Below are 26,772 nucleotides of genomic sequence, written 5' to 3'. Positions count from 1 at the left end.
AAGAGCACGGGGTTAAAACTGCAAGGTTAGCAGCAGAAATGGCAGATGATTATGAATTAGCTCATAAATCAAAGCTTGGTTTCCGACAACAGTTTCAGCCTGTGAGGGATAGAAACTTGGGACAAGAGAAATACTCAAGTGGCAAAAGTAAAGGTGATCTGATGGCAGATAATGAGAGTGTACTCAGATTAAAATATAAATCCAGGAGGGTGGAAAAGAAATGAAAAGTTTCAAATGTTTTCACTGTGTAAAAAACTAGGCCTTGTAAAGCCACAGGGTTGGTGGTTGAAGAAAAGCACTGGAAAGGCTGATGTGGTAAAACAGGATAAGACAATGGGGTTTGTTAAAGTGGTAAAGGAAAGCCCAAGGGAAGTGGAGGTGCAAAAGATTGTACAGACTGTTCAAGAGGTGATTGATAAGAAGGTGCAGGATCTGTTTAAAGAATTTACTTGTGTGGGTAAAGTTTACTCGTGTATCAGGAGGAGCAGGTAAAGAAGTCACGATTTTAAGAGATACGGGTGCAAGTCCATCTTTAATGGTAAGAGATGAGGAGTTAAGTAGTTTGGGAAGAATGTTACCAGAAAAGGTGGTAATATGCAGAATTCAGGGTGAGAGGAGTAGCGTTCCATTATATAAGGCAAGGTTGGAAAGTCCAGCGAAGAGTGGTGAAGTGGTAGTAGGAGTAATAGAGAAACTATCTTGTCCAGGAATACAGTTAATCTTAGGTAATGATATAGCTGGATCGCAGGTGGGGGTGATGCCTACTGTGGTTGATAAGCCAGTGGAAAATCAGACAACTGAAGTGTTGAAGGACAACTATCCTAGGATTTTTCCGGATTGTGTAGTAACAAGGTCGCAAAGTCACAGGTTAAGACAAGAGGAGAAATCAAAAAGAGTGAAGACAAAGTTCAAGTGTAATTATCAGAAACGATTTTTGATGAGGTGGTTGAAAAAGAACAAGAACAGGTGGAGGATGAGGCAGATATTTTTAGTTCAGGAAAATTGGTGGAGTCACAACTGAAAGATGTAGAAATCAAACGGATGTATCAGAACGCATACACGGAAAAGGAATCTGTGTGTATACCAGAGTGTTATTACTGTAAAAGTGATATCTTGGATGAGAAAATGGAGACCTTTACATATGCAGGCGGATAAAAAGTGGGCAGCAGTTCATCAAGTAGTCTTGCCAGTAGGGTATAGAAAGGAGGTGTTGCGAGTTGCACATGAGGTACCAGCGGGAGGCCATTTGGGAATAAGGAAAACTCAAACTAAAATCCAAAAACATTGTTATTGGCCTGGACTACATAAAGATGTAGTTACATTTTGTCAATCATGTCATACATGTCACGTGATCGGGAAACCTCACGCAACGATAAAACCAGCGCCCTTAATACCCATTCTAGCATTTGAGGAACCTTTTAAAAGGGTCCTAATTGATTGTGTAGGACCGCTTCCGAAAACAAAAAGTGGGAATCAATATCTTTTGACTATAATGGATGTGTCTACTAGGTTTCCAGAGGCATTCCAGTACGTAATATTAAAGCTAAAAAGATTGTGGAGGAGTTACTTAAATTCTTTACTAGATATGGACTACCCATAGAAATACAATCGGATCAAGGAACAAATTTTACCTCAAAGTTATTCAAAGAAGTTATGGATAGCTTAGGAATAAAACAATTTAAATCAACTGTGTACCATCCAGAATCGCAGGGAGCGTTAGAAAGGTGGGCAACAGACATTAAAGACAATGTTGAGGGCTTATTGTCAAGATTATCCAGAGGATTGGGATAATGGAATTCCATTTGTACTGTTTGTAGTCAGGGATGCATCTAATGAGTCAACCAAATTTAGTCCTTTTGAACTAATTTTTGGTCATGAGGTAAGAGGACCTCTTAAATTTATTAAGGAAAAATTGGTGGGTGAGAAATCAGAAATTACATTATTGGATTGCATGTCAAATTTTAGGGAACGATTAAATAGAGCAGGTGAATTGATTAGACAACATTTGTAAATTGCACAAAATGTGATGAAACGGGTCGCGGACAAGAAATCCAAAGTTCGTAATTTTGCTAGTAGAGATAAAGTTTTAGTGTTGTTACCAGTGGTAGGTAAACCTTTAAAAGCTAGATTTTGTGGACCTTATCAGATTGAAAGGAAATTAAGTGAGGTGAATTATGTGATAAAAACACCAGATAGAAGGAAGAATCACCGAGTGTGTCACGTGAATATGCTTAAAAGGTACTTTGAAAGGGAAGTAGAGAAAAAGGTGGAGGTTTTAATGATTCTAACTCAAAGTGACAAACCAAATCCAGATGACTGTGAATTTGACATACCTCAAATTAAATTGGAAAATGAGGATGTTCTTAAAAATTGGGATAAATTGTTGAGTTATCTTCCAGAGGAAAAACGAACTGGCCTGAAAGAGTTATTGATATCACATGGGCAAGATTGTGGAGATAAATTGGGAAGTACTAAAAAGGCTATACATGATGTAGATGTGGGAAGTGCTGTTCCAATAAAACAACATCCATATAGACTTGACCCTTTAAAATTAGCACAGGTTAACAAAGAGATTGAGAGCATGCTTAAAAATGGCATAATTGAAGTGGGTTGCAGCCAATGGAGCTCACCCATAGTGATGGTACCTAAACCAGACTGTACCCAATGGTTGTGTGTGGACAATAGAAAGCTTAATGCAGTTACAAGAACGGACTCTAATCCTATCCCACGTTTGGAGGATTGCATTGAGAAAGTGGGACAATCAGGTTTTATTTCCAAACTGGATTTACTTAAAGGTTACTGGCAGGTACCTTTATCTGAAAGGGTGAAGGAGATTTCAGCTTTAGTGACTCCAGATGGTATATGCCAATTCAAAGTTATGCCATTTGGCACGAAAAACACCCCAGCCACGTTTCAGTGGTTAACTAACAAAGACATTTCAGGATTACCCAATTGTGCAGTATACATCGACGATCTGGTAATTTTCAGCCAGACATGGACAGAACATTTAAAACATCTGATGGAGTTATTCGATCGACTTCTGGAGGCGGGTTTGGTGATAAACCTAGCCAAAAGTGAATTTGGAAACGCCTTAGTCACTTTCTTTGAGGATTTTTTGATACCCTCAAGTCAAAGGGAAATAATGCGATTTCTTGGCATGAGTGGATTTGATCGAACATTTGTGCAAAAGCTTTGTAGTGTGATTGCTCCACAGATGGACTTGCTTAAGAAATGTCGAAAATTTCAATGGACAGCGGACTTTCAACAGGCATTTGACGGCCTGAAGGCGGTGTTAACCACTGCTCCTGTGTTAGCCATCCCAAATTATACCAAACCATTCAAAGTGGCTGTTGATGCGAGTGATGTGGGCATAGGTGCGGTGCTTCTACAGGACGACGACGAAGGGCTAGAGCGACCTATTGGTTATTTTTCAAAGAAATTGAATTGTCACCAGAAAAAGTATTCCACGATTGAGAAGGAGACGTTTGAGTTTGGTGCTGGCTTTGCAACATTTTCACATTTATGTGACCAGCAATCCGCCTGGCACCGTTATTTATACTGATCATAATCCGTTGACATTTTGAGTGATTCCGGAATAACAATGCAAGGCTATTTCGCTGGCGTTTACTGTTTCATTTCATTTTAAAATAGTACATGTGGCAGGACGAGAAAACGTGATAGCTGATTCTTTGTCACGAATGTGATGAATCAAGACGAATTTCAGTTGGAGGAAGGAGAACAAAAATGAACTATATTATTGTACCTGTTTACGTGTGTTATTTTTTTATTGAAATGAAAAGTATATTTACTGTGTGCATTTCTTAAAGGATGGTGAAAAGGTGAAAATTGAAATATCTTCAAGTTGATGGGTTTTTTTTCTTGGGGGGGGGGGGGAGGTGTCATGTGACAGTACCCTTTAAGAAATGGGTGTTTAAGAAATGTACCTTTTATGAAATGTAGCTGCTCATGTTACTGGAGTGATGTCAGAGTGTGGGTGGAGCAGAGTTCTACTTCTGCTTTTTTTTTTAAAGTTTCGGTTTGAGAAGAGCTTGGGTGTGTCTTTGTTCTTTCAGTGAGTTGCACTGCTGTTGATCTCTCCCACGCAAAGACTATCTATGGATCATTTGGCGAACTCAGAATTGTAAAAAGGTCTCAGTATTAAATGTAACCCTAATGTGTTCCTGTTTGAAGGTTTGTTAAGTCTTTTGGATGATAAACGGACAGCATGCAGGTTATGTAGTGTTGTATCCTTTGGGGGGGGTGTATTTGAATTAATGGTTGCTAAGATATTCACTGTTTGTTTTAAAAAGGTTAACTTGAGTTCATAGAACAAACATTGTTTTGTTTTAAAACCCACTGGTCCATTTTCTGCTGTACCATACCTGTCGAGTAAGCCGTGTGCTCCCCATACCACAACTATTAAAAGTTGTGGGTCAGGTGAACTCCATGATACACTTTGGGATTCTCTAAACCCTGGCCATTACACTCCACTCGAGCCTCTTTCCAGCTTCCCTCACCTAAATTTACCACCATAACCATATATTCCCTCTTCCTCATATACTCGATTCCACTCAACAACTAACCCCACCCACACCTTGAGACTATAGGAAAGAGTGAGGATACTGACTATATTAGTTCATAGAATCCCTACAGTGCAGGCAGAGGCCATTTGGCCCACCGGGTCTGCACGACCTTCTGAAAGAGCACCCTATCTAGGCCCACTCCCCCCCCCCACCCTTATCCCTGTATCCCTATCTAATCTGCACATCTTTGGACTCTAAGGGACAATTTAGCATGGCCAATCCACCTAACCTGCACACACCTTTGGGCCGTGGGAGGAAACTGGACCAGCCAGATAAAACCCACACAGACACGGGGCGAACTTGCAAACTCCACAGTCACCCAAAGCCGGAATTGAACCTGGGTCCCTCGCGCTGTGAGGCAGCAATGTTAATCACTGTACCACTGGCATGTTTTGTAGTTTCCCTGACACCACATGAAAAATGTCACAGGGAGGAACTTTGCTGCCCCACCACAGCAGGGGCCGAAATGGAAAATGCAGCAAGTAATTAAAAACTCCACTGACTTTGGCAGGACCCAAGATCCTGTCTGGAGGAGATGTAAAATTCCGCCCATAATAATCTTGCCTGACAATATCAGATTTCCCAAGTAAAGTGTAACAAATTGGTTAACTGCACAGTTAACCTATTAGAATAAAGAGAAATCTTATATTTATAGACTGTTATTTATATCCCCAGGACGTCTGAAAACACTTCACAGAAGGGAATTAATTTTGACTGTAGTCTTTTGTTTTGTGGACAAGTGCAACAACTACTTTGCATAAGTCAACACTCCCATGAACAAGTTAGTTAAATTGTTTTTCCAGTACTGATTGAGAAATAAAAGTTGGCCAGGGCACTCCGAGAACTGCTGTCTTCATCATGCAAAGACTTAAGATCCTTTATGTCCACAAACAGCAGAAAAAACCTTCATTTCACAGCTTATCAGAAAGACTATCCCAAAACTCCCCTCAGCACTCTAGTGAAGGTCCAGTCTAAGAGTGTGATTGAACCAAAAGGGACCTATGTCCCATAACGAGCACGTTTAGTTGCTTGTTTCCCAGCACTTGCAGCGCCGAGAAACACGACTATCTAACGCAGGGGTGGGCAAACTTTTCCGTGCAAGGGCCGCATTCAGAAATTCACAATTCACAAAGGGCCGCATAGTATATTAAGTAAAATAATTACTTCACCCGGTTATGATTCTGGGCGCCTCATATAGAACATAGAACAGTACAGCACAGAACAGGCCCTTCGGCCCTCGACGTTGTGCCAAGCAATGATCACCCTACTCAAGTCAACGTATCCACCCTATGCCAGAAAGTAATCCAACAGCCCCCCCACCCATTAACCTTTAAAAAAAAAATTTAAAAAAAAAAAAATTTTTTTTTTTTAGAAAATTTTTTTTTTTTTTTTTTTTTTAATGACTTGGTGGGCCGCAGAAATACCTTTGGCGGGCCGCATGCGGCCCGCGGGCCGTAGTTTGCCCACCCCTGATCTAACGCATCTCCGGTTAGATACAGGGCCTCGGCGGCAAATGCGTAGCCAAGGCCGCACTTAGTCCCATTTCCTACACTGGAGACCTGCTCGCTAAAACTCCTCAGTGCAGGAGATAGCATTCCGATGTCTCAACCCCCCGCACGAACTCCCCAAAGCCCCAACTCACCTACAAGGAGGTCCCCGGCACCCAGGAGGTCCTCGGCAGCAGCCCCCCCCCCCCCCCATCGCCCCCTCCCTCACATGCACAGGACACCCCATGGCCTGATTGCCACAATGCACGAAATGCCAGCCTGGCACACTGGCAGTGCCCCTGCCAGCTGGCTGTGCCACCTGGGCACCTTGGCTGTGCCACGCTTGCACCAGGTGACACTTTCAGGGTGCCAGGCTGAGGGCCTCCGATCCCCTGGGAGACCCCCACAAGTGCCGAACATCTGGTCCCTGTTTCTGGGTACAAGTTCTGAACTGCGCTTGCCCGAGGTCTCCAACGCCTTGGTTACCTCAGGGAACTGCACATTAGTGAGACTTACTACTTTGCTCTAATATGCAGATTTGCCAAAATGTGATCCTGACCACAATGGTCATATCGTGACATCTTGCGAAATCTGGTCAGATCTTGCGAGGCGTAGCACGCCGGATAGATCCAGTGAGCGGGGGCTCCCAGCATTTACTGACGTTCTTACGCCGTGGAGCGCTGCTTTTTGGGCCCTGCGTGGCTGGTAGATCACATCCTAAATTACAGTAAACACTCTCATCATGCACTAGGACATGAACCAATGAACTTTTAATTTAGAGGTGACAATATTACCCCTAAGCCAAGCTAACATTAACTCCAGCTCCACTCAGCCTCAGCCACAAATCTGTATCTTTTCTTGGTATCTCTTATCTCAACTCATATCCCCTCAAGTTCATCTTACATGAGGCCTATTATCTGCTTTCTCGATCCTATTCCCATTAACTGCTGACCACATAACTTCACTTCTGGACTCGTGTTAGTTTCTTTCCTGAGGTTTCCTCCCTCTCTTTTTCAAATTTGCCATGACCATCCCTCTCCTCATGAAACAATCCTTGGCCACTCTGTCCTTGCTAACCATCACCTATCTCCAACTTCCGTTTCCTCTTCGTAATCCTTGAAAGTGTTGTCACCTCCCAAATCCATGCCCATCTTTCCTGGAACACCATCTTTGAATCCCCAATCAGGTTTCCACATCTGCCGGAGTACCAAAATAGATCTTATCAAAGTCGCAAACGTCATGTCATTTGGCAATAACAAAGGTAAACTATTCCTCCTCATCCTCTTAACACCCTCCAATCTCTCCCATAAATTATCCGCCTTGTTGGACTGCATGCACTTGGTTCAATTTTTTCCCCACTGTGACAAATGGAGGCTTTTAGGAATATGTGTTCGGCAATTTAAGGGTTAAAAGCCAGGGTTATAGTGTGCTTGACCAAAATGGTCATTATTTTTTTTTAAAGAATTCTGTTTTTCAAAGTACTTTAGGCACCAGAAGATGAAATTGACCAAGAGGAATGTGTTTGTCAGTCTGGGCTAATAGACTGTGGAAGTGCAGGGCCACGTATCGGCAGCCGAAGCGGGGGGGGCGGGGTTGCTGCGCTGCCTGGGGGAAAAAGAGAATCCCAACCGGGGCCCTGCTAGTCCCCTGCAAATCAGATAATCACCCTGGACTTTCTCCAGGTAAGTCCAGAGTGATTCGCGCGTGTTTTTTCATGGTCTTGGGAACGTCCCGCCCAATGTGCTTTCAGTCCTGTAAAGTTGATTGTTTTTTCTGCTTAGGGAGGTGATGTCAGTGCTGGGTGGGGCTAAGAGAGAGTGAGAGAGAAATTATGAGAAGGCTCCTGAAGAGGTCTGAGCTGGCTACCACACAGTCCACAAGTAAATGCAGTTTTCTTTCCCAGTGGGATAATTTTAAAAAGAGTAATAACATTTTAAAGCAGGGCAGTCTTGTCTGAAAACAAGGAAGAGGCTGAACCAACCCAGTTGAAGCAGTTATTTGAAGATATTCAGCCAGAGTCTGCAGGGGTCTAACTGGGGCCCAAATCTGTTCTACAAAGCAAGTATTACTCTATGCCCTGCTGATTTCTAATCTGGATTGAGAGCTGTATGTTTCTTGTTTTGTTGTTTAATGAGGAATTGAGTAGCAGTGTTAAGGGGTAATTGTAAGCTGTTCTTTAGGGTTGTGAAGTTAAAGAGTTTAATATTGTATTCATTTATTTTAAAATACCAAAGCCCTAATTTTTTTCATGCAATCACTCATGGAGCAACCATTTGGGTCAGTAGAGAGAGAGACGGAGCTTGGCATGGGGTAATGAGGGGGAGGTGGAGGTGGATGGGGGCATCAGGATTGGCATGATGGGGGATAAGGGCTGGAGAGCTGTTTTTTGTTTCAATTTTCTAAAAAATTGATTCAACAAAGTGCCAGAGCACAGAATTGGACCTTCTGCCCAGGCCGCATCCGCACCTTGTAACCTCCACTCATCCAGGGAGCAGCAGACATAACTTCTAATATGGTTTAACACAATTTCCCATTGAAGCCACCCCACCGGGAAACATGCGGGGGGGGGGGGGTTGCTGCACTGCCTGGGGGAAAAAGAGAATCCCAACGGCCGGGGAATTTCCCCCCCCCCATCTTTGGTGTGATAAACAAATATGGTAGACACAGCAGGCAATTCTAGTTACTAAACCTGATCATACGAACTCTTGCATGGTGGCGAATAAATGCACAAGTTTCAGTTCATACGAGATTCTGTATGCTTACAGAAACAATAGTCCTGTCAAGCAGAAGAAAAATTGTTCCTAAAAGTGTAAACTGTAACTCTCTGGAACTACATTTTACCAGCACAGCTGAGGTCTGGGTTTGAAAGCAGGGTGTAACTCCATTTAGGAGGGTAGTGAGGCCCAAAGAGACTTACTCCCAGGGGTGGTCAATTAAGTGGGGTCTCCTTCCCGATTGAGGATTGTTGACTGTCCCCAAGAGCTGCCAGCCCAAGGGCCAGTGCTGAAGCTACACCTGCAGGACGAAGATACCTCAATGACTGGGTGGCTTCAGTAATAACCTTTGACCCGGAAGGAGTACAGCAAGTGAAATTTGAAATTGCTTTAAAAAGGTCTATGGAATCTGTAATTGTCATTAAGAATGTTCAGAAAGGACTTTCAAAAATTTGCATCAATTTTAAAGAGATCAATTGTAATCTTCTTGAATACGAAACACTGGTCCATGTGACCTAGTGACACTTGATCCAGAAGCAGTACTGATAGGAAGGAAGCCATGGGGCCAAGGTACAAATACGATCACAAGAGGAGGAGCTGGAAGGTGAAGATGATTGGTACACAGATGCATGCACAAAGAAAAAGGAGAGAGGCAGAAAGAGTGTGGTAAACACCACTGGTCATACACTACGTGTATTACGGTACTGCTATTGTACTACAGTCAGTACAGTAAATCCCGGCCTGCTGGCTCCACCTAGCAGGCGCATGTGCACTCTGCTGCGCTGCCTCCATTCTGGTTCCAGCTGCAGGAGGCTTAACATCTAATGCAATAAAGCCTCAATAGTTCACCATTCTGTCTTGTGGTCATTGATGGTACATCAAAGAGGAACACATCAAATTATTGTGAGAGGAAGCAGCAAAGCTCTCTCAGGAAGAGATGAAAACAAATAACTGCAGATGCTGGAATCTGAAACCAAAAGAGAAAATGCTGGAAAATTTCAGCAGGTCTGGCAGCATCTGTAGGGAGAGAAAAGATCTAACCTTTCGGAGTCCAGATGACCCTTTGTCAAAGCTCAAAGCGTTTTCCCTTCTCCCAGGAAGAGGTCAGTTTTTTCTGTTTGGCATAGAGGAGAAAAAGCTCTTGGGCAATGTGAAAGCTGGAAAGTTGTGTGAATAGCTTGGAGATGCAAAGGAATTGGATATTTTCCCAGAATTACCAAAATACAAAGCGGGGGGTGTTATTAGTCATAAAGGGACTCTGCAAAGCTACACTATCAGCACTACAATGACCCATGGAAAAGAGAGTTTATCAAAATGTGCTTTTCTGATCATAACCCATAAACCCCACGATGAAGGTTACTGTCGATTGGGATTCCTGGACTAACTGGCATGAGTAAAAACAGCATAATGTGGAACTGTGAGGCTACATCATACCACATTGGAGAGAAAAGTGAAGTGGGTGTTCGTGGTTCTGTAAGACGCATTTTTGTTGTATCAACTATTTAAAGTGAAATGTTACCTTTTTAATTGAAATGTCACTTGTCTATTAATTCTTGCTTAATTTACATTGATTCTGATTCTTGTTAAAGTAAAAGTTACAAAAAGTGAAATCTTGTTGATAATTTTTTCACCGGATCACAGTGGTTAATGCTGCTGCCTCGCAGCTCCAGGGACCCAGGTTCCATTCCGGCCTCAGGTGATTGTGTGGACTTTGTACGTTCTCCCCGTGTCTGCGGGGGTTTCCCCCGGATGCTCCAGTCCAGAGGTGTGCAGATCCCCCGGATTTCTCCCAGTCCAGGGGTGTGCAGGTTAGTTGAATTGGCCATGGTAAATTTCCCCTTAATGTCCAAAAGATTAAGTGGGGTTACAGGAATAGGGTGGAAGCATGGCTTAAGTAGGGTACTCTTGCCAAGGGCTGTTGCAGACTTGATGGGCCGAATATCCTCCTTCTGCACTATAAATTCTATGATTAACAATCTGAAAATATATCAATACACCAATGGAAAGAACAAGCTTCAATGAGCTGAGTTGATGGAAAATTTGCGGTGTCCTTTATGCACAGCAAGAAGTCTTACAACACTAGGTTAAAGTCCAACAGGTTTGTTTGGAATCACTAGCTTTCGGAGCGCAGTTCCTTTATCAGGTGAGTGAAGAGGTGGGTTCCACAAACTCACATATAGACAAAGTCAATGATGCAAGATGATACTTTGAATGCAAGTCTTTGTAGATAATTAAGTCTTTACAGGACCAGGTAGTGCGAATGGAGAGTGGGATAATCACAGGTTAAAGAGGTGTGAATTGACACAGATAATAATAATGTGAGTAGCACAGATGCATCCAAGGGTAATCTAGATAAACAAATAATGGAGAAAGGAATCAAAAGTTACGTTGATAAGAGTGAGTGGGCAGGAGAGTCATGCAATGCTTAAGGACGGGAGTGGATTGAATGGGCCAAATGGCCTGTATCAAGTCTCCAGAACAATTTGCATGGCTATTGAGAAAGAGCAGGGTAGCGGGACGAATCGGATAGCTCTTTCACAGGATCGGCTCAAGCATGAAGGGCCAAATGGCCTCCCTCAATGCTGCATGATTCTGTTAGGTTTTCGTGTTAAAATGAAGCACGCATCCTAAAAATTATCAAATGGGTTCCTTATTGAAGTGGAATCATTGATTTGATCATGAGAAAGAGCAGAATAATACCAAACCAGGTCTCATTATTTAACCTGTAACATTGTAAATGTAAACGAATGACATATTCATAGCAAAATTAATTGACTTTTATTCTTCTATAGGTCAGTTGCCATGATGCAGAGAGAATGAAGCATTTTAAATATTTTGATTACAGCAGAGGAATGTGCTCAAACATATGTTTGCTTCAATAGAATACTGAAACACAAACTCAAAGAACTCAACATATTATCCCAAAGGTTTGCTAATTAATAATCCTAAAACGTTTCAATATATAAATTTTAAGTACCTTACTCTGCAGTAAAATTCACAATTCACTGCCATACAAGGAATCACTTTTATCATTTTCACTTAATTTGGTCGAAATTGATAGACCCATTTGTACATTCTGGAATATAAAGGGGGGGGGGGGGGCAAAGAATTCTCCACTCCTTGCCACTAAGATCAGGAATCCCGATCGGGCAAACAATCCCGCGGCAGGGCAAAAATCAGGATTCCGCCAGGTGACAAACCGGTCGCGAGTCTCCAATCCGCCCCACTGACCATAGCGGGTTTTCCAATGGCCCAGTCAGGCTTCCCAGCCCAACACTGCAGGATCATGCAAATAGCACTTTAGAGCTATTTTACATGTCACTGCCGGGTGGGACGCACCATTCAAAAGCCGGTTGCTCCGGTCCCACCAGCCAAGAGTCCCGCTGGTGTGATTTGGGGCATGTATTCAGGAACGTGGACCTGACAGCTTACAGTCCAAGGGGTAGCAAAGTGTTAAGTACCCTCCAAACAATAGCCATCAGAGTGCCAAGGGGGTCCTTCTGGGACATGAAGGTCAGAGTGGGCTTGAGCAGGGCAGGAGGGTCTCGGGTTAGGGTCTTCCCTGAGATAGGGCTTGTTTGGCTGCTCTCCCAATCTTCAGCCCCCTTCATAATCACTCAGTATGCAAAAAATAAAGTTTGCCCATAATTCATTGGAACTGTTTTTATTTGTAGCCACAAATCATTTAAACAGTCAGTCAGTGTGTAAAAGTTAAAGTTTTCCCACTATAAAGTGAAAATATTCTCATCTGTACCCCATACCACTTAAACAACCACTGAGTTAGTCATAAATACATGGCCTTCATAATAAAGTGACGGTGTTCTTACCTCCTGAACCCTTTAAAAGATCTGTCAATATGCAAAGTTTAAATGACTGTGAAATGAAGATGAAGGTTTTGCCTTTAAAGTGGTTTTCACACAGTCAATTTCATTGCCTTTTGAAGTCTCTTTGTTCTTCAGTGCTTCCTGGAAAGTGAGGGGAATCCCCCATTGCTGTTCTTTCGGTGAGAACAAAGAGGCAGATTCACAATTATTTGTCCTTAGAGAAACTACTGCTATTCTGACTTAATGGATCCCTGCAGTGCTATAAAAATAAACAACCTGATTCTACTCTTTTGAAGGTACAGTGAGCCATCAATCAAAAGTTTTTTGGAAACTATGAATTGTGAATTTCAACGTAAACAATCCAGTTCAAAACACTCAGCCTCCTAACCATACACACTGACTTTTATACATCTTGGAGTAAAGTGCTTTCACAGCAGAAAGCACTTAACTGCTTTTGGGGTGGTCATGAGCTGTCAATCATAGCTAGATGTTTATTGCAGTTTGTTTCACAGCAGGGTACTTCAGGTCCATTAAAACACAAAAGGAAATGAAAATAATCAATTCAGACATCTGGCTGCCTGGAAGCGGTAAATTACAGGCTACTGAAAGATATTGGGCAGCACAATACATCAAGCTGAATATGGAACGAGCCACCAGGTTACCCGGGAGCAGTATTTGCCGTCATTGCCGGGATGCCCCAGGTCCAGAGGGTCGCCATCGACGGAATGATTGACCCCTACGAGCACCGCCGCATGAGGGGGTGCACTTCATTAACCGAAAGGGGTTCCACTCCATGAACGGCAGCTGGTATGTGGCCATCAGTTGCACATCATGCACGCCTGCACCAGATACACTGGCAGCGTGCATGACGCCGTCCTCCTGGCGCACATGACGGATCCTGACAAATTTGAGGCACACTCGTGGGTGAGGGGTTGACTCGTGGCCGACAAGAGTTATCCGCTGCGGTCATGGCTCATAACGCCTATCCAGAGGCCTCAGACCGACATGGAGAACTGCTACAACAACACCCATGGTGCAACCAGAGGCATGATCGAGTGGTATATAAGCATCCTGAAGATGCGGTTCAGGCACCTGGACCGCTATGGAGGGGCTCTCCAGTACAGCGCTAGGAGGGTCTCCCACATCATGGTGGCCTGCTCTGACCTCCACAACATTGCGCAGCAGGGTGGCGATATTTTGGAGGAGGAGGAATAACGGCAAGCCTCGAAGCCTCGAACGGGGCCTGGTTCGACCATCCCATCCTCACACTTTCTCTCCCCCCACCACCCCACCCCGCACATGGACCTCCCTTCATGCCTCCCACCTGCCGTACTACAGGGTGCGGCCCTGGATTGGCAGTATCAGCGGGTTTGTTCAATGGATGTAGGATGATGACGACCTGCTCCACAATGAACCCTGGTACTCTGCAACACTGGACGCAGTCTGACTCCTGCCCTCGGTAACACTCTCCACCGAACACCCAGGTGATCACTGCATGCGTGCTGACTAGTCCATCTCACAGCCCCATCGAACCCCTGCGGTGGCGGAGGTGGGGAACGGATCTGGGGTAGGGTGTTGGGGGAGGCAGGGCCGGGAAATGGGGCAGTGTACAATGGCTGCCCTGGGGGCTTTGGCCCATGCCCACCTCCAATGCCTGCACCCAACACCAGTGGGCTCCCACCCCCACCTGGCACAACCCTGTGCTCTCAGCCCAGCCCTCATACCCTTCTGACAGACCCCGAGACAGTTCAGAACGTGGTGAACAGGTGTTTACTGTGCTATTTTCAGGTATTGTGCTCCAGCGCCTATTGCTAACCTATGTGCTGCACCCATGGCAACTTAATGGTGTCTACCTTTCTGCCCTCACGGGCCCTAACACTCCTTCTAGATGGTCCCCCAAGCGATAAATCAGGATTGACGCGGCCTGCAGCAACTCTCGCCCTGAGACCCGAGTCCTCTTTGATGGCCGTACTCTGGAGCGACCAGGCTTGGATGTCTTCCAGCTGTCACAGGTTGCATGGTGCCACCCTGTTTTCCCACTGGATAGGTGGGGAAGTATTCAGGCGTGCTGTGGTGTTCCAGCACCTGCCCTAGGGGCAGTGTGGGGGGAATGGTGGTGGGGTTCTGGACACCCCCACTATTGGGAACAGCCTTCTTGCATCTGCATACTTCAGTAGGACCTCTCATTTTTTTTAAAAACTCCAAGGAGTAGAAGCCTAACCTGTTCAAACTTTCTTCATAAGAGAAGCATTTCATCCAAGGAATAAGTCTATTGAAATATAAAAAAATCATTTTTGGAATAAATGCATATGTTTAGTATTGTGTGACCTCTCTATTCCATTCCCGATTACCCTTTCATTATCAATGCAAGCTCAGAGCTACAGTTTTATAGACCATAGTTAACTGTGAAGCTCTGTCACTTATTGTAGCAAATAGTTACTGTATAGCAGTCAAAGTACAAGATCAGCATCTTTGAAGATAACTCTATGGATGTTTACAGGTAGATATGTGATTAGATGGTTTTCAGCTGTTCATTGGTGATGGCCATCAGTCTCTCAAAAGGTCATTATGCTCCCAGTGGACAGACAGGAGATGAATGATTAAAAGAACAGCTTAAAATAGTTCACTCTTTCAGCATTCGTAATATCTGTAATACTCATTGATGGTCACCCTCAGCTATTTAAGGAATAAAATGTCAATAAACTAGACTTCAAAGGCTTTTGGACTTCAAAGACTTTGATTTAAATAATGTATTCCACATGAAAACATCTTGTACAATGCCCTAACCATGTGGATATCAGTAATCACGGCAAATTGGGGTCTTGAACCAACAATCGACAATTGGAAAGCTCATTTCAGGGAACAAGACAGCATTTTGTTTATGTAAACAAAGCCTTAATAATGGTACTATAAATTCAAACCAAAATAGCATGATTGAAGTCTGGCTATGAATCCTTCTTATTCTTTGCAGAACTATAATGGAGTTTAAACATAAAATTCATCATAAAGAACCTTCTCCACAAGGATAACACTGAATAAATTCTTCAGTAATGCTATTAATGAAAGGATTATTCAAAAAAACAAGTATCAAGGAAATGTTGGGTGTATTTTTTTCCAATAGATTGAGAAGTTTTACTCGGAACTGGTGTATTTGCTCACTGCCTTTTTCCCTTTCAACATGGCCAGTTTGGCCAATTCCCCAGGCAGCAGCAGATGCACTGAGGTCTAGATCTCCTGGGAGCTGATGATGTTGTGCTTGTTGTCAGGGGCCAGGCAAGGAGCCTCACCTGCGATGTACTCGAAAATATCATTCATGAATGAGATCATGATGAAATGAAAATGAAATGAAAATCGCTTATTGTCACGAGTAGGCTTCAATGAAGTTACTGTGAAAAGCCCCTCGTCGCCACATTCTTGCTCATTGCCTTGGAGATGCTGGTGTCAGGATGGACCTGCCTTATCACTTTATAGATGTAAACAGAATAACTTTCCTTCCTGGAAATTTCCGCTTCTTGCTGCCTTTCACTGGCGCTATCGTCTGGGATTTTTTTTAGTCCTTTTTTTTGAAACTGACACTTTCTTGTCACCAATCATGGTCACAACAAAGTGCAGACACACCGATTACATTGGATCTGCAATGCACTGCAGCACAAATTCTTCAGGTGTAAGATTCTGTTCATAACTCTCTGGGTAGGTTTTCAATCTCAGCCATGCCATGTCACTGAAGGACAATACAAAGATGACAATCAGATGGTCATTTGCATTCCTTTCATGCAAGTATTGTCACAAGTAGGCTTCAAATGACGTTACTGTGAAAAGCCCCTAGTCACCACATTCCAGCGCCTGCTGGAACAGGAATTGAACTCATGCTGCTGGCCTTGATCTGCTTTATAAACCAGTTGTTTAGCACATTGTGCTAAACCAGCCCCTTCATGCACCTCAATATTACGAGTTACAGAATTGCAGTGGGGAAGCCTAGTAGCTGATTATGTAGCGGCAGACATATCTGGGCAGGTGGTTTGTTCACATCAAGATATTTAGGTTCAAGGTTAGAAATTCCTAATGGTAATTTTTTTCTAATACCAGTTTTAATTTGTTTACAGGCTATCTTAGTCATACCTTGTTCTTTGGGCCTTTAAAAGAACAATATTGTCTTTAAAATGTGTTCTGCAATGATGAAAATGTTAAGAGTTCAAGTTATCTAATATCATTAGAGGGTGTTGTGTATTTGGTAATGGCTATATTGTGTGAAACTTACAATAAAAATTTCAAAAAACACTTCTAAATTTTCCTGTTTGAATTTCATTTCTCATGACATATTTGTTGAACAAATTAATTTCATTTCCAAGGGTGGTGTAATATTAATCAAGGGGAGAGGTGGAGGAGATGTCACCTCAGGTAGGAAGAACATGGAGAGACAATGTAAAATAAGGGGTAAAATTCTAAAAGGGGTGCAGGGGCAGAAGGACCTGGATGTAAATGTGCAAAGATCATTGAAGGTGGCAGGACAGGTGAAGAGAGCAGTTAATTACTTCTTTAACCTGGGGTTACCCCTATCTCTGGATCTTAACGACTTAACCACCTGCTAATGCTCGCATTCTAAGCATTGCCTGGCATCTTTGCATTTGCCTATATAGATGTTTCTGGAACATGCCTCTTCATTCACCTGAGGAAGGAGCAGTGCTCCGAAAGCTAGTGTTTGAAACAAACATGTTGGACTTTAACCTGGTGTTGTAAGATTTCTTACTTTATTAATAGGGGCATAGAGTACAAGAGCAAGGAGATGATGCTGAACTTATGGAAGACACTAGTTAGACCTCAGCTGGAATACTGTATACAGTTCTGGGAGCCACACTATAGAAAGGATGTGAACGCATTGTTAAGAGTGCAGAAGAGGTTTACAAGAATGGTTCCAGGGATGAGAAACTTCCGGTTATGAGGGTAGATTGGAGAGGTTGGGACTGTTCCCCTTGGAGAAAAGAAGGCTGAGTAGAGATTCGAAAGAGATGTTCAAAATCAAGATGGGGCTGAATAAGATGGGGTAAAACTGTCTAGCCTCATAAAAGGATCAAGAACAAGAGGGCACAAATTTAAGGTGATTTGCAAAAGAAGCAAATGTGATGCGAGAAGAAACTTTTTCACACAACGAATAGCTGGGGTCTGGAATGCACTATCTGGAAGTGTGGTGGAGACAGGTTTAATTGAGGCATTCAAGAGGGCATTAGATGATTATTTTAATAGAAACAATATGCAGGGGTATAGGGAAAAGGTAAGGGAATGCCACTAAGCCAAAATGCTTGTTTGGCGAGCTGGTGCAGACACACCAAATGGCCTCCTTCAGCACTGTACTAATTCTGTAATCCTGTGCATTATTTGACTTGTGCTGGTGTCAATCTATAAAGATATGATGATTTAAGTAATCATCCATGAACAGGATTATGGCAAAAGAGAACTAAAGGCTATAAAACAAAATGAAGGCTCATGGGATTGGGAGTAATATATTAGCATAGATTGAGGAATGGTTAACAGACAAAAAGAAGTCAGAATAAACTGATATTTTGGAAAACTGTAATGGGAGTTGTGGAGGGTTGGTTAGTTCAGTTGGCTACATGGCCATTATGTAGATCGGATTAATGCCAACAGCAAGGGCTCTTACTCCTTATTCCTGTTGAGGCAAACTGAAGGACTGACTTTGCACAATATGCTTAGTAAAAATTGCAACACTGCCAGGGTTTAGCAAATAATTGGCACAGAACTCAAGAAGAAGTAGACTTCAAGGAGAATGCACCAGTTGATGGTGGCTGACAGATAACTACCAAGCATTGTTTGAAATTTAAACCAGGCAGCTTGACCCTGATTGATCAAGACATTGTGCTGGGGAATGAATCAGCGAATGGCTGTCACTTTTTATGTTTCGCAGAAGCCCAGAGCAATGTATGCAAATGTTCTTTCTGTTTGCAAAGAACACGGTCCTGTGTATTAATGGATATAGTTTCCAGTACATGCAAATGCACAATACTGCAAGCCCAACTGACAATATTAAATTAGCTGTCAGTGAAATTCGTTGTGCACTGAGGACTATTTAGCAAATGTTGTCCAATTACAGAATCAAATCTCATGTTGGACACTCCTTTTTGAGTTTTGAAAACATGGGCTGGTTGGGTATGGTCTGTAAATGCCTATTCTGAACAGTGGCTGGGACATGGTGTTGATATGATTCAGTCTTTGGGACATACGGCTTATATTCCTAGCATCACGTTGGCATTGAAAATCATACGTCACATTATCCATTTGTGTGATAGGGAGAATGTCTTTTAGGCTTGGTAGAGCATCCTATTAGTGGAGAATATCACTCATATTGTTACTGCATAGTAGCAGTGTGCAACAGCTAGCTTCACCTGGTCTTATATTTTTTAGATACTTTATCCTCCCTTTGATGCTGAAATAAGGTGCATCAACAGTATTCTGCAGGATAGGCCATTTCATGCTGTATAGCACGCGCAAACTCATGTATGAGCCTAAGGCTGTCACTCTTAGTCCTGAAAAGTGCCCAGTCTACTTCATATTACCCTGGAAGAGCAAGGTATTTCAAAGATTTGGGCAACATGTGAAGCTAGCGGATTTAAATTTTAAACAATGTTTGGCAGTTATAGGTCAGTCACCATCAACTGTTGCATTCTCCATAGCACGCTTCTATCAATCAACATTCTATTCACATACAGTATTAATTGTTATTTTCTCCTTATACTGGTATTCTTGTAAAGTGTCCTGATGAGTTTAAAAGCTTTGACATGTCTCTTTTTACAGCAATATATTAATGACTTAGACGAGGAGACTGGATGCAACATATCCAAGCCTGCTGACGATGTAAAAGTTATATGGGAAAGTAAACTATGAGTAGAACACCAAGAGAACGTAAAAGGATTTAGGCAGATTGAATGAGTAGGAAGAACCGTAAGTGGTGGAACATAACGTGGGGAAATACGAAGTTATGTGCTTTGGTCGGAAAAATAAAAAAGCAGAATATTTTCTGAATGGTGAGAGACTCGAAAATATTTGCATTCGCAGGGATCTGGGGGTTTTTTAATGCACGAATCACAGAGAGTCAATATGCGGGTGTGGCCAGCAATTAGGAAAGCAAATTATATATTAGGCACTGTTGAAATAGAGATAGAATAGAAGGGTGAAAAGTTTGATCGGCGATTATATAGAAAGTTGGTGACATCACACCTGGTATAATTGTGTACAAGATATACTGTCTTGGAGGGAGTGCAGCAAAGGTTCGCCACTATGATTCCTGTCCAACGAGAAGAGATGCATAAATTCCCACGAGTTTAGAAGAATGGGAGGTGATTTTATTGTAACAGATAAAATTATTAAGGGGCTTGACAAGGTAGATGCTAGGCAGATGACTTCACAGGCTGGAGAGTTTAGAACAAGGAGGTCACATTCAAAGAATAAGCCTTTGAACAGTTAGGACTATGATGAGGAGTAATTTCTCCACTTAGAGGGTTGTGAGTCTTTGGTTGTGGTTCTCTACCACAGAGAACTGTGGATGCTTCATTGTTAAGTATATTGAAGTTCAGATTGTTTGATCATTGGTAACTAAGAAAATCAATAGTAGGGGAACGTGCAGGAAGGTGTAGCTGCGATCTTACTGAATGATAGAGCAGGCTCAACCACCCTATTCAATTCCTGCTTCTTTTTCTGATGTTCTTTTGTTATTTGGGATGAAGGCATTTAACAAGAACGTGGGAAATTAAATAATCAGTATGAAATAAAAAGGCAGCACAGACTGCTTTGGTTCCACAATTTCAATGATTATTTTCACACAAGACAAGAGGTAAAACCTAAAGTATATTCAGGATATTGGGACTGTGGTAAGGATTTAGGAGAAGCAAGAAGAAATAACACTTCAATTTATCAGAATTTTGCTGAAGTTAATGAAGAGGCTACTTGCCCTCTACCTGAAGTGCCCTCATGTTAATGGGTTTGAGGCAGTCCTAAAGAGACAAATAAATAGCACCTATGAGGAAACGCTTCGACCTGTATACCTGGTATTATTACAACCACTTTAGGTGAAAGAAATTTGTGTTTCCATTTTTCTTCCTCACAAGACAGCTCCACAATTAGTGATCCTCTTAATGATATTAACACTCCAGCCATCCAGCAAAGTATGTAGCACATGGGACTTGGATACTGCAGTTAAATTCCCTGCCAGTTTATCCTGAAATATTGCTGAAATGAAGTAGACTTGAAAACTGATCTCTGATCTTTCATACCAGTAATAACCCAGTTTAAACAATCAAGCAGTGCCCATATTGTTCACTTTCCTTCATGATGGAGTCCATATCAGATTCGTTTGTTGCATTGTACACATGAAAACAGGTTACAACTTACCTGAACAAGTAAAATATGGTGTAAGACAGTGATGGACTTAATAAACTAAATAATTTTTGTGTATATATTACACATACAGACATCCCTAGATCCCTTTGATTCTTTATCCATTGACTCTTTTTATGCAAGTAATAAGTGACTTCTTTAATCTTCCTACTAAAATGTAACACCTCACAATTATCAGGAAAGGCTGAACAAGCTTGACTATTTTCTGTAGAAGCGAGAAGGCTAAGAGCTGAACTGTGCGTTAGAAACAGCAAATGGCACATGACAGAGGCCATTAAGATTATGTGAGGTGTTTTTTGGGTTGATGTAGAGATGTTTCTGCTTATAGGGAAGACAAACATGAGGTGCCAGAAATATACAGTAGTCACTAATAAATCCAACAGGCAATTCAGCAGAAATGTCTTTACCCAAAGAGTGGTAAGAATATGGAATTTGTTGGCATAGCATAGAGCACAAAGCATTTAAGGGGAAGTTAGCTAAGCATCTGAGGGAGAAAGAAATAGAAGGAAAAATAGAAGGATATCCTGATGGGTGAGACAAAGTGCCAGGGGAGGCTCAAGTAGATCCGTGATCTCATTGAATGGTGGAACAAAAAGGGCCAACTTCTACTCTTATTTCTTGTGTGTCAAGCTGGGCTGAATGGTTTGCTTCTGCGTCATAGACACCGTACCTTTCTGTGTGCGTGAGAACTATTGCTATGAGTCAGACCACTACATCCATAAGCTGTCATCTCTCTGGATGGGTTCAAGGGATCAGGGAGATTTTTCTTAAATAAAAGGAAACTGTTCAGCTCATGATGTCAATGACATTACCAGCTCCTGTACCGGGGCTACATACTCGAGAATGAATAGCATCTTTCATCACCTCAAGATGCCCAAAGCACTTTACAGCCAATTTGCACAGAGCAAGCTCTCGTATAGCTTTGCAGAAGGAGGCCATTTGGCCCATCAAGTTTGCACCAACCCTGCAGAAGAACACTCTACCTGGGCCTACCTACCCCTCTGCCCTATCCCGTAACCTTGCGCATCGATCATGGCCATTCCACCTCACCTGCACATTTTTGGACACTAAGGGATAATTTAGCACGGCCAATCCACCTAACCTGCACATCTTTAGACAGTGGGAGTAAACTGGAGCACGCGGAGGAAACCCACCCAGATATGGGGAGAGAATGCATACTCCGCACAGTCACCCAAGATCAGAATCGAACCCAGGTCCCTGGCACTATTAGTCAGCAGTGCTGACCACTTTAAAGGATTATTATAAATGATTAATTTTTGAAAAATATTCAAAACCTCACAAACATCAACGTGTAATACGCAGTCATTTTAATATTAATGTAAATATTGTTTAAAGTAAATAGATTATACCACACCCATTTTTGATTACACCTCTGAAGAGTCTTGAATTTTTTTTAAACAATGAAGAATAACAACAACTCATATTTATATAATACCTTCAAAGTAATAAAACATCCCAAGGCAATTTGCAACAGCATTATAAAATAAAACCAAGCCACGTAGGGAGAATTTAGAACAGATGACCAAAGCTTAGACAAAGGAGCAGGTTTTAAGAAGCATCTTAAAGGAAGAAAGAGGTGCAGAGATATGTAGGAAGGGAATTCCAGAGCCAAGGCCTAGGCAACTGAAGGTGCAACCAGCAAAGATAGAGTGATTAAAATTGGGATACTTGAGGCGCCATAATTAGAGGTGTGCAGATATGAGGCAGGGTGTGGGGTTGGAGGAGGTTATAAAAATAAGGGGTGCAGCTGTTGAGGGGTTAAAAAGGATAAAAAATTTAAAATCAAGACGTTGCTTGACGGCAAGCAATTTGTTATTTTAATCCGTCCCTTTCCCCCACCACAAACTCTAAACAAAATGTACGGAAATAAAAAACAGAAAAGGCCAAAACAATGGAAGTAAAACAATTGCACATCGATCTCTTTACCCAAGATTGTTTTGCATTAGGCTACAAAATGTATAAAAATATTGAAATTATACAGGGCACTGTTTAATCTCTATTTTTGTCTGGAATTTATAACATTTTAATGACTCTTAGCTAAAAGTCTCAAAAATATTTACTCCCAACCAGTTACCTTTGCAAAGAGATTGTAAAATACCCACCTGTTGTCATTTTACCTGGTGATATTGAACTTTACAATACAAATAAAACTTTTTCACTTGTACACAGAAAACATGAGATAATAAGACAGACAACATTCAACACACTGTTACAGGCATATATTTATTCACCAAAGACAGAACTCAGTGAGAACCCAATTTTTCGTAAAGACCCGAAAAATAATCACAAAAAGCATTTTGGGATTGAACAGTCTGCAAAGAGTTCTTCTATACATTTTCTGATTTCTCTGGCCACAGATATAGACTCTACTCTGCTCTCTGTAGAACTTAACATTTGATTATACTGTCACTAAAGTTATACTGCCACTCGGATCTTTCTGCAGATTGCCCTGAACTTGGTATCAAAGGATGTTCCTTGCAACCAGGTATAGACTTCTGTTGCACCTTTAACATCAGGAGAAAGTGAGGGGTTTGAATCTCTATGTTCTGTTGCATTAACACAGCCAAGAGATAAACTTACAAATTCTCTCAGGTCCAGTGAATTAACTGAGCACTTCCAAAAATAACACAAAGCCATTTTGTATGTTGTTCCTTGCCCTATGCAAAGTCAAAATGTCATGTTTGAGGTTTTCTCCCAGCTTCTGTTATAGCATGCCTGGAGGCTGGCTTTGTTACCTAGATACCCTGTTATTTTCATTTTGATATACCCTGTACATCTGAAACTGCTCCACATCAATATGAAAGTGGCAATTTCATCAAGCACTGAAGACTCTGAATCCACAATCTCAATTGACAACCAAACTTAAAAAGTAGAGAAGTTGCCTTTAGGTTGCTCATTTTCAGCACAATTCATCCAGAATCATCCAAAACCGGTCGAAAAAAATCAAAGAATTTCAAATGCAAGTTACAACCAGCGCAAATCAGGTTTCCACAATCTTTTACGCTGGTTTGAAAGATACAATTTGGATGCCAGCCCCTCCCATAAATTTGGCTATTCCCCAGATCGAATTAATCAGCATGGTACGTTTCTGTCAATGGTAACCACTTGCATCCTAATGAAGCTCCTCAAATTCAGTTTGTTTATCAGTGCAAAAGTTTTTAACTTTTAAAAAATGTACTAAAAAAATTGACTGGTATACAGCAGTAAAACTAATAGTTATTTTTAAAAGCCATTTCCAGTTATTTAAAATTAGGTTGGTCTTTGCATTGGACTGCGCATGCTTATTTTATGATAAAACCATTTCCAACTGTATTCATAAAAGTGCACCAGATTACCATTCTCAAATACATTAAGGATATATTTTACTGCAAGGCGAAACAATATTTACCTTTTATATGCTACCAGTTGCACTGGTTCATGGAAGATTTTACATTTGTGATCATGCAAATAAGTTTGAACACAAACTGAACATAAGTTAATTTCAGAAAAAGTGCTTTTTCAAGCACAATTTGTGCCTAGATTGCCCGTACCAGCCTCCCCGGACAGGCGCCGGAATGTGGCGACTAGGGGCTTTTCACAGTAACTTCATTGAAGCCTACTCGTGATAATAAGCGATTTTCATTTCATTTTCAAACAGAAACTCCACCCCTCAGAATCTTTGCTTCTGAATCAACATTCCCCTGTCTGAGAGGCTTCTAGTTATAGATGCACAAAGATGTCATGTAATGAATACACCATCTTTGTAACATCAGTATTAATTCTTAATGTGGTGTGAAAGGGAGGGATTAATTTAGCAGACACATGTTAAAGCTGAACTCATGTTAGATGGGTCAACGTCTAAAACTAGTCACTGTGCGTATTGTATTGCTATGTCCCTATCTATATTTAGAACGAATCAAACTTTCACAGTGGTCTAGAATGACACTCCAAGAATTACTAATATGCGTTTTTAAAAGGGAAACAAGCTACAGACAGGGGTGGGGCCAAAGAGTGCAATGTAGCGCACACCCCACAGAATTTTCGACGAGATGCTCCTGCTGTGATTTGCAAATGGTCCTTCGCGAGACTGTAACAAACAAAATGGGCCTTTTCGTTTTAAAGATAAAGTAAAACAGACCTGAATCTGCTTCAGTGCCCTGTAGTTACCTAAAGTGCACCTCAGTATTTCCCGAAACTACATTGTAATTTCCCAGACAACCCAATTCAACCAATTTTCGGTTGCAAAACTGTAAAAAGAAATGAACCAGTTGTTTTTTTCCAAAATTTGGCTGCCTTAGCAGTAGTTCAAACATTTATTATTTTTAATACTGTATTCCTGCCGTTAACGCCAATACAGTTACAGTACATCCATCTCTACTGAAATTAAACCAGCATTATCTGTCAAATACAAATCGCATCAGTAATTATATCTGATAAAACAATTCTACTCACCGCTAGTACTCATTTCGATTCGATGTTTGAGACCTAAAACAGGCTCAACTTACTTCTAGCTTAGCCCTGCGGATAAGGGGTGTTGCACACAGATCAACCTGTTACTCAATGCGCAAAAAACAGCATGCGCATGTATCTTCTTTTTTTTTTCAAACACCGCCGTTGGAAAATAGGTGCTAATTAAAACAGCTGGCACCAGTACGTTTTTTCCCCCCTCCTTTTTTTTTCTGTGAATGAAATGCTACGGTTTCTCCCGAGTTTGGGTTTGTCGTGCTGCAGGAGCAGAGTGATGAACAGAGTGCGTGTGTATGTGTGAGAGAGCCGCTGTCACTCAGTAGAATGCGGCTTCTGGTCCTCGCGCGCTCTCCTCCCCGGGCTCTGTCCCTGAGCGCGAGCCGCAGACACCGCCGCAGCGCGAGCTCGGCGCGCTCTCGATCCCTCCCTCTCGCTCTCTCTCTCTGCGCGCGCGCCCCCAACCCGGGCAGCCCCGGGAAATTCAAACGCCCCGATGCCGCGCGTGACCTGGTCGGCTGCGGTTTGCGCCATTAGTGCCGCACCGCCCAGCTGTCGGGCGCCACCACACAGACGGGGAGAGGAAGGAGATGTTTGTCTGCAGCTGCGCGCACACGTACAGTGCATTCAAACAGCAAAGAAAACTGCGGACGCTGGAAATCTGAAACAATATATGCCCATATATCTGGCTTTTATTTCATATGTTTGAAAGGAAACTTGAATTGATTTCTAGTACAGCTATGAAAATTTATTTCAGTGTATGATTTTCCAAGGAAAGCCTTCCCATCTGAAGCAGCTCACCTATGCACGGTGCCACGGTGGTTAGCACGTCTGCCTTACAGCGGCAGGGACCCGCGTTCGATTCCAGCCTTGGGTGACTGAGTGGGTTTCCAACGGGTGCTCCGGTTTCCTCCCACAGCCCAAAGGTGTGCAGTTTAGGTGAATTGGCCATGCTAGAAAATGGCCCTTTGTGTCTGAGGATGTGCAAGTTAGGTATATTGGCCATGATCAATGTGCGGGGTTATGGGGATAGAGTGGAGGGGTGAGCCTTGGTAGAGTTGATGGGCCGATTGGCCTCCTCCTGCACTGTAGGGATTCGATGGATTCTAAAAAGCTGCATGGGAAGAACAGTTGTTAGCACAGTTGCTTCACAACTCGAGGGTCCCAGGTTCGACTCCCGGCTTGGGTCACTGCCGGTGTGGAGTCTACGTTCTCCCTGTGTCTGCGTGGGTTTCCTCCGTGTGCTCCGGTTTCTTCACACAGTCCAAAGATGTGCACGTTAAGTGGATTGGCC

The 26,772-nt window shown here is 42.4% G+C and overlaps 1 protein-coding gene across 1 annotated transcript in view; it reads right to left on the bottom strand.

Moving 5' to 3' along the window:
- Positions 1-25,836, bottom strand: part of ablim2 (actin binding LIM protein family, member 2) — a 432,986-nt gene extending 407,150 nt beyond the window's left edge. The window contains exon 1 of the mRNA XM_038792087.1: positions 25,467-25,836. Coding sequence (XP_038648015.1) covers positions 25,467-25,479 — 13 coding nt within the window. The 5' untranslated portion in view covers positions 25,480-25,836. The remainder of the gene's footprint in view (positions 1-25,466) is intronic.
- Positions 25,837-26,772: the final 936 nt, after the last annotated feature.

The sequence above is a fragment of the Scyliorhinus canicula genome, chromosome 3 (genome assembly GCF_902713615.1).
Source record: "Scyliorhinus canicula chromosome 3, sScyCan1.1, whole genome shotgun sequence".
Lineage (NCBI taxonomy): Eukaryota > Metazoa > Chordata > Chondrichthyes > Carcharhiniformes > Scyliorhinidae > Scyliorhinus > Scyliorhinus canicula.
Note: the sequence above shows the minus strand (reverse complement) of the source record. Positions and strands in the feature narration are given on the sequence as shown.